This window comes from Thamnophis elegans, chromosome 8, assembly GCF_009769535.1.
Source record: "Thamnophis elegans isolate rThaEle1 chromosome 8, rThaEle1.pri, whole genome shotgun sequence".
Lineage (NCBI taxonomy): Eukaryota > Metazoa > Chordata > Lepidosauria > Squamata > Colubridae > Thamnophis > Thamnophis elegans.
Genome location: NC_045548.1, coordinates 8,367,621 through 8,380,967, shown reverse-complemented (window position 1 = coordinate 8,380,967; position 13,347 = coordinate 8,367,621). Strand labels below are relative to the sequence as shown.

At 38.2% G+C, this 13,347-nt stretch overlaps 1 protein-coding gene and 1 long non-coding RNA gene across 3 annotated transcripts; both read left to right on the top strand.

Moving 5' to 3' along the window:
* The first annotated feature begins 352 nt into the window (after positions 1-352).
* On the top strand, positions 353-12,898 carry LOC116512193 (transmembrane protein 68-like). Of its 2 annotated transcripts, none has more exons than XM_032222527.1 (7): positions 353-454; positions 2,375-2,719; positions 7,583-7,747; positions 7,907-8,100; positions 10,194-10,254; positions 11,077-11,216; positions 12,603-12,898. In XM_032222527.1, exons 2-7 carry the CDS (start codon positions 2,440-2,442, stop codon positions 12,708-12,710), a joined length of 948 nt encoding a protein of 315 aa, XP_032078418.1. In that variant the 5' UTR covers positions 353-454; positions 2,375-2,439; the 3' UTR covers positions 12,711-12,898. The 2 variants fall into 2 exon arrangements, with proteins under 2 accessions (XP_032078418.1, XP_032078419.1); XM_032222528.1 differs by having other exon boundaries at positions 362-446.
* Positions 10,262-11,015, top strand: LOC116512195. The gene is made up of 2 exons (XR_004255845.1): positions 10,262-10,408; positions 10,671-11,015. It is a non-coding gene; the product is annotated as an uncharacterized LOC116512195 (long non-coding RNA).
* Positions 12,899-13,347: the final 449 nt, after the last annotated feature.

The following is a 13,347-nucleotide window of genomic DNA, read 5'->3' as shown; positions in this document are numbered from 1 at the left end:
TCAATTTTTTTCAAAATTTTCAATGAAAAAAAAAGTATGAACTTTTATCTTTCTATCTAGCAATGGGAGATGTTCAAACACTTCTGGGTCAAACTTCAACCCATCTCTTTGATAAGCAACTGGTTTTCCTTTCCTCTCTCCGATGAGTAAACTGGGCTTGCATAACCGCTTTTGTTTATTCGTGCATCGAGTTCTGCAAATACACTAGATTATTCAACTTGGCTGCTGTGCAAAGGAATCTGTACAGCTCCCGAGTTCCATGTAGTAAAAATCAGATCAATGTTAGTTGGCATTGGCTAAAATGATGGTTAATTCTAGGTCGTGATTTATTTCAATTGAGTTTGTTCTCACTCCACCCTCTGAGGGAGGAGAACATAACATTTGTTCATTTTAAAAGTTATTACATCAGAGTAAAACTGATTTTCCAAGCAAGCTGTTTGTAAGAGGTAGCCAGGTAAAATTCATCTTCTTTTATTGAATGGGGGGGCTGGGGGGGTTCTTCTATTTTTCTATTTTTAATCAATAATGTTCTGATTATTTTTAAACTCCATTCATATTTTAATACTGAATTGAGAGTAATATTTTTTATTGCAAAAAGGTTGGCTGATGAAAGGTTTTTAATATATAACTTGCACCTTCCTTTTGAAGGAAATTCTGTTGAATTGCCCATTTTCAACAATACTTCTAAGTGACTTAGGGCATCAGATGAAGCGCTTAGAATCTTTTTTGCAGAAAACTAAATATTATTCCAGGATTTTATGACATTTCTGAAGATGCTCCTCAAATACCTGAAAATCTGAAATATTACAGCTATTTTCCTTCCATTTACATGCAAAGCCAAGAAGAGAGACTGATAGTGATACCAGTTGTCAGAGTACATGGAATATTCTATTGCTTCTATCAGACTTCTGCTAGTTCTTTGAGCAGCTTAGCTGACAAAAACAAAGAGGAAATACTCATTGTGTCAGCAGATCAGAGAGTTTCTTATATTGTGAAACAAGCTATTCTTTCTCTTATTGTGTATTACTCTGTGATGTTGTGGAAATCTTTAAATGAAGCCTGTATCAAGCACTTCTATTGAACTATTAAAGGAGTGGTGCCATTTCTACACTTATGTGTCTGATTGGGCATGATTCCATTCACATTTCTCCTCCCTTCAAATTTCATAAGGTGAAGAATGTCATGTCAGAAAGGTGCTTTTTCAAGGGGCAACTGGACTTTTTCATTCTCCTTTCAAGACTTTTCACTTCTCATCCAAGAGTTTTATTAAAGGGGGGGGGGCACTTCCTATGTTTAAAGGAGCACAATGGAAGTTCTTTGGAGAATGATGTAGTGTACTTTACTCATCCTTGATATTTTCTCTGTAAAAGAACTACAAGAGGAAAATTTTGGTGATGATGGTGTTAATTTGCCAAAATTTTAGAAGATTAATATTTTCAAATAGAACTAGTGCCCTTGTTCTCTTCATCCCAATCAGCCTGGTATTGACCAGGTATTAGCAGAGGGAAAAGGAAAGTGGGGTTCTTGCAAAGTATCTGCACTTAATTTCTTTTCATAAAAAATAAAGGGCATTGAGGTTGAAGGAAAAGAATGGATATCATCAGAGGAAGAAAAGAAGTCCAGAATGGTCCTGTGTGCACAATATCCAACAAGTTGTTTCTAAAATCACAAACCCCTTCCTAAACAGACATCTTTGGCTGGTCATTTAGGTTCCACCACAAAACAGCGGTAGACAAAAGCGCGCTTGACGAAAGCGCGTACGTGACGTCATCACAGCGCGACGAAAACATCGCGCTGTGATCGATAAATGTAAAAATAAAGCGAAAACCTTACCCTAACCCCCCCAAACCTAACCCTAAACCTAACCCTAAACCTAACCCTTAACCTAACGCTAAACCTAACGCTAACCCTTAACGTAACGCTAAACGTAACCCTAACGCTCTAAACCTAACCCTAACCCTTAACCTAACCCTAACCCTAACCCTTACCTTTATGTGAATCGGCTTGCTTTAATTTTATTTTTATTTCAATTTTTAATTTTTTTCATCGCGCTGTGATGACGTCAAATGCGCGCTTTCGTCGAGCGCGCTTTTGTGGACCGCGGTTTTGACGGGTCACGGGTCATTTAAACCTTTTCTTTCTTGGTTGGTTAAAAAAAAGTCCTCTTAACAATCCCAGTAATGTTTGATTAAAAGGATCAATAATCAGATTGATTGTACTAACCCTTGGTTTTTTTAACCATCCCTCAGCACAATCTTCTCCAAAGGCTATTTAAAAGTGTCATTATCTTGTATACAATGCCAGCTGATATTCTGCTGGTTCTCCCCAGAGCTCATAATAAAGCCTGCTTGTATGTTTATTTTTTCATTTCCAGGAAGAAATACTTTTATTTGTGAATGGATTTCAGTTTATATACTGACTTGAAGTCTGACTTCAAACATGTCTGAGGAAAATATATATCATACCTTAGGAAATGAATTTACCATCTGGTCAACTTGCATTTTGGAAGGATGGTCAGGGTTTATTGTATATCCCTTAACTTTGATAATTTTATATTATCCCATTTTATCTATGTTGTCTCTCATGTATCTATACACTGCAATAATGTTTGCATGGAAAATGCTTGGCAATCTGCCAGATGATACCGAGAGCAAAAAATGGGACAAGCCAAAGAAATTTTTGGCCCTGGCAGCTAAGTGGCATGGGAAAATTCTGCACGGTAAGTATATCTTAATTCATTCTTTAGGCAGAGATGAGGAATTTACTATCAGTCTAAGCATCATTTTTCTGACCACCCATAACGAGCAGTAATGTCCGGTTCCACCACAAAACCGCGGACGACAAAATCGCGCTCGACGAAAGCGCGTACGTGACGTCATCACAGCGCGACGAAAACATCGCACTGTGATCGATAAATGTAAAAATAAAGCGAAAACCTTACCCTAACCCCCCCAAACCTAACCCTAAACCTAACCCTAAACCTAACCCTTAACCTAACCCTAAACCTAACCCTAAACCTAACCCTAAACCTAACCCTAAACCTAACCCTAAACCTAACCCTAAACCTAACCCTTAACCTAACCCTAAACCTAACCCTAAACCTAACGCTAAACCTAACGCTAAACCTAACCCTAAACCTAACCCTAAACCTAACCCTTAACCTAACCCTAAACCTAACCCTAAACCTAACCCTAAACCTAACCCTTAACCTAACCCTTAACCTAACCCTTAACCTAACCCTAAACCTAACCCTTAACCTAACCCTAAACCTAACCCTAAACCTAACCCTAAACCTAACCCTTAACCTAACCCTTAACCTAACCCTAAACCTAACCCTAAACCTAACGCTAAACCTAACGCTAAACCTAACCCTAAACCTAACCCTAAACCTAACCCTTAACCTAACCCTAAACCTAACCCTAAACCTAATCCTAACCCTTAACCTAACCCTAAACCTAACCCTAAACCTAACCCTAAACCTAACCCTAAACCTAACCCTTAACCTAACCCTAAATCTAACCCTAAACCTAACCCTTAACCTAACGCTAAACCTAATGCTAACCCTTAACCTAACGCTAAACATAACCCTAATGCTCTAAACCTAAACCTAACCCTAACCCTAACCCTAACCCTAACCCTTACCTTTATGTGAATCGGCTTGCTTTAATTTTATTTTTATTTCAATTTTTATTTTTTTTTCGTCGCGCTGTGATGACGTCAAATGCGCGCTTTCGTCGAGCACGCTTTTGTGGACCGCGGTTTTGACGGGTCACGGTAATGTCCATCTGGGAGCTGCAACTGAATCTAATAGAATTTGAATGGAAAACTGATGTAAAGCGTCAATTTATGTATAAATCATTTTTTGTAAAAATGCTTCAGAAACTAGTCAAGAAACTCCCTTAGAAGTTGATTGAATCCTATGGTCAGGCATATTTTTAAAAAGAAAAACTTCATATATAACCCATAGACTACCAAAAATATTTAGGCATGTACATGTTGGTATCATTATATTCCTAAAAATAACTAGAAAAAATGTATAATTTTCATGTCCAGTGGTACAAAACATCAAAAATCAAATAGGAATGATCCCAAGAGGAGAAAAGGGTAACAGGATGGATCTCAAATCTTGGGAAACAATAGTACACACCCCATTGTCCTCCCCTGTGGGATAAGGACCAAGCCCAGTTTGTCTGACAAATGGCTATCCAACATCTTCTTAAAAACTTCCAGTGTTGGGGCATTCACAACTTCTGGAGACAAGCTGTTCCACTGATTCATTGTCCTGTCAGGAAATTTATCCTCAGTTCTAAGTTGCTTCTCTCCTTGATTAGTTTCCACCCATTGCTTCTTGTTCTGCCCTCAAGTGCTTTGGAGAATAGTTTGACTCCCTCTACTTTGTGGCAAACCCGAGATATTGGAACACTGCTATCATGTCTTCCCTAGTCCTTCTTTTCATTAAATTAGACATACCCAGTTCCTGCAACCGTTCTTCATATCTTTTAGTCTCCAGTCCCCTAATCATCTTTGTTGCTCTTCTCTGCACTCTTTCTAGAGTCCCCACATCTTTTCTACATCATGGCGACCAAAACTAAATGCAGTATTCCAAGTGCAACCTTGCCAAGGCATTATAAAGTGGTATTAACATTTCATGTGTTATTTATTCTATCCCTCTGTTTATGTAGACTAGAACTGTGTTTGCTTTTTTGGCAACTGCTGCACACTGCTGGCTCATATTTAAATGGTTGTCCACTAGGACTCCAAGATCCCTCTCACAGTTACTACTGTTGAGTAAGGTACCACATATACTGTACCTGTGCATTTCATTTTTCTTGCCTAAATGTAGAACCTTACTCTTTTCACCATTGAATTTGACTTTTTTAGATAGTGCCCAATGTTCAAGTTTGTCAAGATCCTTCTGTATCTTAAGCCTGTCTTCTGGAGTGTTGGCTATTCCTGCCAGCTTGGTGTCATCTACAAATTTGATGAGTTCCCCATTTATTCCCTCATCCAAAGCATTGATGAAGATGTTGAAAAGTATTGGTCCTAAAAAAAAGCCTTGGGGTACTCCACTGGATACTTCCCTCCATATAGATGCAGTTCCATTGAGGACTACACATTGAGTGCGGTTGGTCAGCCAGTTACGAATCCATCTGGTGGTGATGCTGTCTAACCCCCATTCTTCTACTTTATCTAGTAGTAGGTTATGGTCTACCTTATCAAATGCCTTACTGAAGTCCAAGTAAACTATATCAATGGCATCTGGTCTACTAATTTTGTCACTTTGTCAGAGAATGCAATAAGATTAGTCTGGCATGATCTGTTTTTGACAAACCCATGTTGGCTATTACTTTGTTTGCTTCTAGGTGTTCACTAATTCGTTGCTTGATTATCTTTTCCAGAATCTTTCCTGATATTGAGGTCAGGCTGAAAGGTCTATAGTTTCCTGGATCTTTTCCCCCTCCTTTTTTGAAGATGGGAACCACATCAGCTCTTTTCCAGTCCTCTGGCAGTTCCCTGGTGCTCCAGGATCTCTGAAAGATAGAGTTCAGTGGTTCTGAGATCTCGTCTGACAGTTCCTTCAGAACCCTGGGGTGCAATCCATCCGGTCCTGGTGATTTGAACTTGTCTAGGGTAGACTGGTGCTCACTTACCGTTTTCCTCTCTATTTCAACTTGTGTTCCTAATCTGATTTTTGTGGTGCTGTTTTTGATAGGTTGGACTGTTTTATCCCTTTGTGTAAAAGACAAATGCAAAAAATGAGCTAAATAGTTCTGCTTTCTCCCTGTTGCTTGTCACTTCTTGCCAATTCCTCCCAGCAATGGACCAATTGTTTCCTTTACTTTTTTCTTTTTTGTTAACATGTTGGAAGAAGCTTTTTTTGTTATTTCTTACTTTTGTGGCAAGCCGTTCTTCATTGGGAGCCTTGGCTTTCCTTACTTCATTTATACAGGCTCGAGCCATTTGCTGATATTCTGCCTTAGTCTGAATGTATTCAGAAACCTGTGTCCTCTCCTCTCCCATTATTCCGAGGAAGCTCAGGGTCCCTTCTCAGCAATCCAGTTAAAAATGTATCTAGCTGCCCTTGAAGAGTATTCGGCGGCTTCAGCTGGTCCAGAATGCAGCCGCGCGAGCGATCGTGGGTGCACCTCGTTTCACCCACGTAACACCTATCCTCCGCGAGCTGCACTGGCTGCCTGTTGATCTCCGGGTGCGCTTCAAGGTGCTAGTTGTCACCTACAAAGCCCTTCATGGTATTGGATCTGGGTACTTGAGAGACCGCCAACTGCCAATTACCTCCACTAGGCCAATAAGATCCCATAGATTAGGCCTCCTCCAAATCCCATCAGCCGGCCAATGTCGACTGGCAACTACCCAGAGGAGAGCCTTCTCGGTGGCTGCTCCGACCCTCTGGAACGAACTCCCCGTGAAGATTCGTACCCTCACCACCCTCCAGACCTTCCGCGTAGCCCTTAAAACCTGGCTGTCCCGACAGGCCTGGGGCTAAAGACTTCAACCCCACTCGAATAGTATGACTGTTGCGCTTTTTAACGATGTATTGTCTTCATGTTTGTAACTTGTTTGTCCTTCCCTCCCCTTGAATTGTGAGCCACCCTGAGTCCCCTCAGGGAAAAGGGCGGCATACAAATAAAGTAATCTAATCTAATCTAATCTAGTCACCTAATGGTCAAAACTAGGACAGTTAGGATTACTGTCATTAAGAAAAGTGGTGACATGGTATTAGCTTAACAATCGCTTCACTCAACAAATCAATTTTAGGGTCCAATTCTGATTGTAAGTGAAGGATGATCTGCAAAGTCCAAAGGTTTCAGTCAGCTCAGTAACTGTTTAAAAGCTGATGCCTTTACATTGTATACTAACCCATCATTTACCACGGTTTTGGCATGGCGCAATATGGACATCAAACGTTTTGTATGTCTGTTAATAATTCTGGAAATGTAGGCAGAATACCAAAATTGTCTTTTAAAAATGTTTTACAATGGTCAAAATATCCTAAGATTGTATTGAGATATTTAAGATAAAAGATAAGCTTTTATGTCAGTTTAATTGGTATGAATCTAAATGATTTATTGGAAATTAGAAGGAATATGTTGTGTCACAAATGTAATATAACACCTAAATATCATACGATTCTGGTTGATATTGATGTTCTGATTGATCAATGTGACAGCACGTTGTTCCAGAAGTGACATATGATTTAAAATATTTAGCAATAGCAATAGCAGTTAGACTTATATACCGCTTCATAGGGCTTTCAGCCCTCTCTAAGCGGTTTACAGAGTCAGCATATCGCCCCCACAGTCTGGGTCCTCATTTCACCCACCTTGGAAGGATGGAAGGCTGAGTCAGCCTTGAGCCGGTGAGATTTGAACCGCTGAACTGCTGAACTAGCAGTCAGCTGAAGTGGCCTGCAGTACTGCACCCTAACCACTGCGCCACCTTTAGCTTCACAAGTAGCTAAGAAAGATAAGGAAAGCAATTTTTCTATGCAATCATATTTTCTTCTGGAGGAGACCCTTGTGAAACAATACTGAAGTCATTTCATTGATCCTCTGTTTAACAGGTTATGAGGTTTCTGGAGTAGAAAATCTACCAAAAGAACCAGCAATCTTTGTTTTTTACCATGGAGCTTTTCCAAAGGACATCTATTTTTTTGTCCATAAGATGTATAGACTTACTGGGAAATTTTGGTATTGTGTGATGCATCATGCTCTTTTTTGTCTACCAGGTAAAAACACTATACGTTTAGTTTTAATTATCATCAAAAGACATTGATTCAGTGGTGCGGAAAGTCCAATTTTTTTTTTTTCCTTTAATCTCTTAGCTGAACTATCATGTTTTCTTTTACAAGCAAGAACAGAATGATTTTTTAGGTCTGCTTTTGCAGGACTAACTCTGTACTTTGACCTTCAACACAACGTTCATCCGACAAGAGAACAGAGCGTAGACATTCTGAAACAAGGGAACCACCTGATCATTGTACCAGGAGGACTGCGAGAGCAGAACTATGGAAATAATCATTACAAACTAATATGGGGGAAACGGAAAGGATTTGCTCATACAGCCATCGATGCAAAAGTGGTGAGCCATTTGTCGTTTTCCTAGTCCTGCTCTTAACTGAAAAAATGTATTTGTAAATGCTATGCTTCCATTTCATATCAATCATTTATACCTATTGGCAAATGAACAGAAAAGTGAATGCAACCATCGATCAGATTTGACAGACCAGGAAACGGCGAATCTGTCCTTTCTTATGCTCCAAAAAATTGGTTTCTTTACTCATACTACTATTATCTACATATTTCTCTTTTGTTTAAAGAAGAGTAAAGAATAAAGATCCAGCTATGCCTTTAAAATACTTCTTAAATTTTTAATCTGAATAAAATTTCAGGACTCCTGTCTGGTATAAAATGACAAAGCTGTATACCGATGAAGAGATATTGAGACTGAAAGAAGCGGTGCTGAATTTGGACATATATTGTATGGGACTTATATAAGACTTGTTTGAATCTTAATTTAAACTGCGCATGATCTATTCTTTGGGGCGAGGAGAGCGGAGATCGTAGTTTTCTTGGATTGTGGTTTGGGATGAATGGAGTCGGGTGGCGTGGGGTAGATGGAAGGGTAGTGAAAGTTCAATTAGATTACCTTGATCCAGAATGTAAGCTGATTTTTGTATAAATTGTTATTTGAATACAAGGTTAAGAAAGATTATCTGGAGAGTCTACACGAGGGTGGAGTAAATATGAGAGGAGCAATGGATGAGGATAAAATATATATGTGGACACGGGTAAAGGCAGGATGGGAGGTATAAAATTTATATGCGGAAGCGGGTAAAGACATTGTTTAAGATTTTAAAAATAATGAGAAGCTGAGTTTAATGTTAGAGAGTTTATTGACTTCTCTTTCTTGGGGGGGGGGGTTTCCCCCCTTTTTTTTCTTTTTATTATTCTTTTCTTTTTTGTTCTTTATTTTTTTTTTATTATTTTGTAACTTTTAATCTATTTGGTTTCAATATACTCCAGACTTTGCTTGATAAAGAACGATGCCGGGAATGGGACCTGGGAAGTCGGAAGGGGGTCAGGGAGGGGGGTTCAGGGGGTGGGTGGGTGGGGGGAGGGTGGAAATATAGACTTAATTTTCAGAACAATGAATGCACTTGGATACTGTTGCTTTTTTTTCTTTTTTTTCTTTTCTTCTTTCTTCTCCTTTTATTTTTCTTTTGTTTTAGTACAAAACAAATAGACCAATGAATACTAGAAATACACCGAAGCGAGGTGTAGAGGGAAAGAAGAGGGGGGAATTAAGAGGGAGTGAGAAGGGAATTTAAGGAGGGTGAGATGGTGGGAAGGGGAGAAAGGAATGGCTGAGGGGGAGGGGAAGTAGAAGAGGGGATTGTTGGAAGGGAGAAATGAAAGTTGGAGGGGTAGAAGGAAGGGTGTATGTAGGATAGAAGTGTTATGAGTTGTTTATTGCTTCTTTTTTTAACTGCACAGTATTTAAGTGATTGTATAAAGGAAAAGGAAAATGTAATAAAAGATTAATCTTGATAAAAAAAAATTATGGATTATTTTATTGGCAACGTTTTACATTAGTATTATGTTTTCCTGTTCTAATTGCAATATTATTTTCTCTTCTTTTTCTTTTTGTTATTCAGATGCTAGCTACATCCCTAGTTCATCTACACACTCAATTTTCACTGATACTATTGATAATGTCACTGTAAGGGCCTAATTTGTTGAGGAATACTTATCTTCTCTGGGATTTTCTTTCTTTTCTGTTTTGTTTTTCAAAAATAGGTTGTGTTCTCTGCTGATATTCCTTTTTAAGTTAATATCATGTTGTATGAAATAATATTTCATGAAGGCTTTATGTGAATCCCAAAGGATTTCCAATCTGTGACTTTACATAAATATATTTTTTAAAAAATTAATTTCTCCTTGCAGTCCTCAATTATTCTTTTTGTGTATCAACCTTTCATTTAATCCCCATCAAAAGAATAAGATTTTCTCTACGTTACTTTCCTAGAATTAAATATGAAAGAGAAAGTGCCAGTTAGAAATTTGATCCATGATAATCCCTGTCCTATAAGAGACAGTGAAACCCAGTATTTTATTTCTTTCATGTACAGGGACTAAAATAGTCTCATTATTTCTTTCTTTTCCTTCATCTAGCCAATCGTACCTATGTTTACACAAAATATTAGAGAAGCATATGTAACATATGGAAATATACGTAAGTAAAACTTTATGTATTCTCAGGAATATTATTACTTTTGAGGCTAGAAATGTATGCATCCGCATCTTTGCCTACCATGTTTAATTTAAAGATACTGTAGCTCAATCATCAGACCTTTGCTGTAAAATCTGATTCAGTACATTTCCCAAAGGTAGCAATAGTTAGACTTATATACCGCCTCATAGGGCTTTCAGCCCTCTCTAAGCGGTTTACAGAGTCAGCATATCGCCCCCAACAACAATCCGGGTCCTCATTTCACCCACCTCGGAAGGATGGAAGGCTGAGTCAAACCTGAGCCGGTGAGATTTGAACAGCCAAACTGCTGAACTGCAGTCAGCTGAAGTAGCCTGCAGTGCTGCATTTAACCACTGCGCCACCTCGGCTCTTAAAGGTCCCAAAGGTGTCACCCAAAGGTGACATGATGTCATGGGATTTTATGGACCCAAGGCTGACCCAGAAATTATGGAAATTCAGCAAAGTTAACCATATATTTTAAATGCATTGGTGCTTATTACAGGAAGCCTACCTGTCTGTCCATCCATCATCTTGCCTTCTATCAGCCTTGTGAGATCTATATGTATGTTTTTCATAATTCTAATTTTCTAAGCCTTTTAAAATATAAATTGAACTTTGCAAATTGTAGCTCTCAAACATGGGAACTTCCCCCCCCCCTCAACTGAAAAACCTTTACTTTACTAAGTTCCAACACTGCTACTAAAAATTGCTAATATTCAAATATAGGATTTTAGAAAGACTAATACATAACTCGCAGACTGCTGCTAATATGTGTTTCTAAAAATTTTTAAATCTCGTACCCAGGACCAATGAGATGGTTATATGAGCGAATGCCATGGTTTACCTTTCCATTATGTGGATTGTTTCCAGTTAAACTTATAACCCATATTGGAAAACCAATTCCATATGATCCAAATATATCTGCTGAAAAATTAGCTGAAAAAGTAAGTATTATAAGGGAATAAAATATATATTCAAATTTTCACTTTGTTCATGAAATTATAATTCTATAGTAACAGTTATTAGAATACACAACTTAGATATACAGAATTATAGTTCAGTGCTTGGTACTTAACTGTCAGTGTAAGACTATTATCCATCCATTCATCATCCATCCATCACTGTTTAAACATCACTTATTCAAACTATTCAACAAGGCTAGCTGCTTGCTTAAATGAAAACATTCATCAAATTGCTATCATACTAAAGCCCTAAGAACTGCAGCAAACAGCTAAAGTTCTCTTCAATGGTAGCTTCACATAGAATAAATGAAAACATTTTGAGAAATGACAAAGGCAGGAGTCAGTGTCTGAAGACGGAGTCCAAGAATAGGTATAGCTTTCAGATCTGTTGAGGACTGTTTAGGGCACAGCTTCAATCTCCTGTTCGAGCAAATGCTGTAGTTCACAAATATCCCATTGCATACTAACTTCTTTTGTAAAGACTGCAACCATGTCAAGATCAGTAGGCAGAATTTTCATGTAATCAGATGATTTCAGTATAATAAAGCATCTGACTTTCTGGGATTCAACTCTTAACTCCTTCAAGTCCTTCACAAATCCAAGCAGCAATCAAGTCTGCCATTTATCTCCTGTTTAATTTGTAATGCTGATAAATATCATCACATTAATGATATGAGGCTCCAGATTGTTGAAGACAAAGTGATTCAACTCAGTCACATTTATAGTATTTTATAGTCCTTAGAACACCTTTCTATATGTCCTGCTTCTTTATTTTCCTGATCAATAGAATGGAGCATCCTTTCCTTAGAGGAAAAATGGGCTCGACATAGAATGCAAGAGGGAAGCTCAGCTGCGAAATTTAAAGATTCATATAGCCTATAAAGCCATAATCAATTTCCTTTGGGATATGCATGTTCTGAAAAACCAATTATTGTGGCATCTAAACTGAGATTTACATATTCAAGTAAATGCTGAATCCAGATAATTGTGGTTTACTCAACAAGCCACAGCTAGGAGCAAATTAAATGAAAGGCATCCAGGTTCTGTTTTGTTTTTTTGTTTTAATTATACTACTGAATGTAGGCAGAGAAGTAATTCTACACTGTATATGCACCATATGAGTTAACCCAAAGGAAAAATGTGATTTATCTGATTATGTACATTGTGGTATCAGTAGGAACAGAGAAAAAAAATCTTTGCCATAAATTGGAATTTTACATATATAGTATGTTTAAATATGTTCTATAGAATAGTCTATATCTTAATTCTGAAATGTTCTCTCTATAATTTCTGAAACATAAATCTAATTATGTCACCTTTTTTCTTTCTTTTCCGCATCTCACCCATGCCATTCCATCTCTCCAACAGACTCAAAGGGCAATAGAGGCTTTACGGGACAAACACCAGGAAATCCCAGGAAACATATTGCGTGCTCTAAGGCAACGTTTTGAGACATGTAACAAAGAAAAACAGTGATATAACAACAATTGTGTGTGTGTGTGCGTGCGTGCATGTTTAGATAACATATGTGAATGTGTAGTTTTTAGTTCCCCAATGAACCTTTGTTAAAATAAATAAAAATGAAAGATTGAGATGGGGAAGAATATATGTTTATTTCAATGTGTTTAAATCCCCAACATCAGAATAAATTTCATTTGAAAATACCAAGGCATTACATGATTATCATTCCATCCTTTTATGAATTATGTTTGGATAATCCTGGTGACATCACACTTGTGTCAGAAGGACTGAAGTGCATCTGGATTGAAAAGATTAGTTGAAGAGATCACTGTTGCCCAGAGGACACCCAGTTGGGGGGTTCCTTCATGTTCCTGGTCTCAATGGTCCAAAGCTCAGACTTAGCCAAAACAGTTTCACTCTGGAACTGTGAAACAGAATCTCAACGTTTATTTCGGCTGGGGCCTCGGCACAAATTGAGGCCTGTTAAAGTTAATGGTAAAGTCATCACTGGAAGCCACGTGTTTTGTAGGTGGGATCCATGCTCTGTCCTCCTGGACAGATCTCTAGCCATTCAACCACCATCCGATAGCCGACTGGTTCAGCTAGCAGTCCTTTTCAATAAGCAGTCTGCCAGGAATCCATTTCTCCTTTC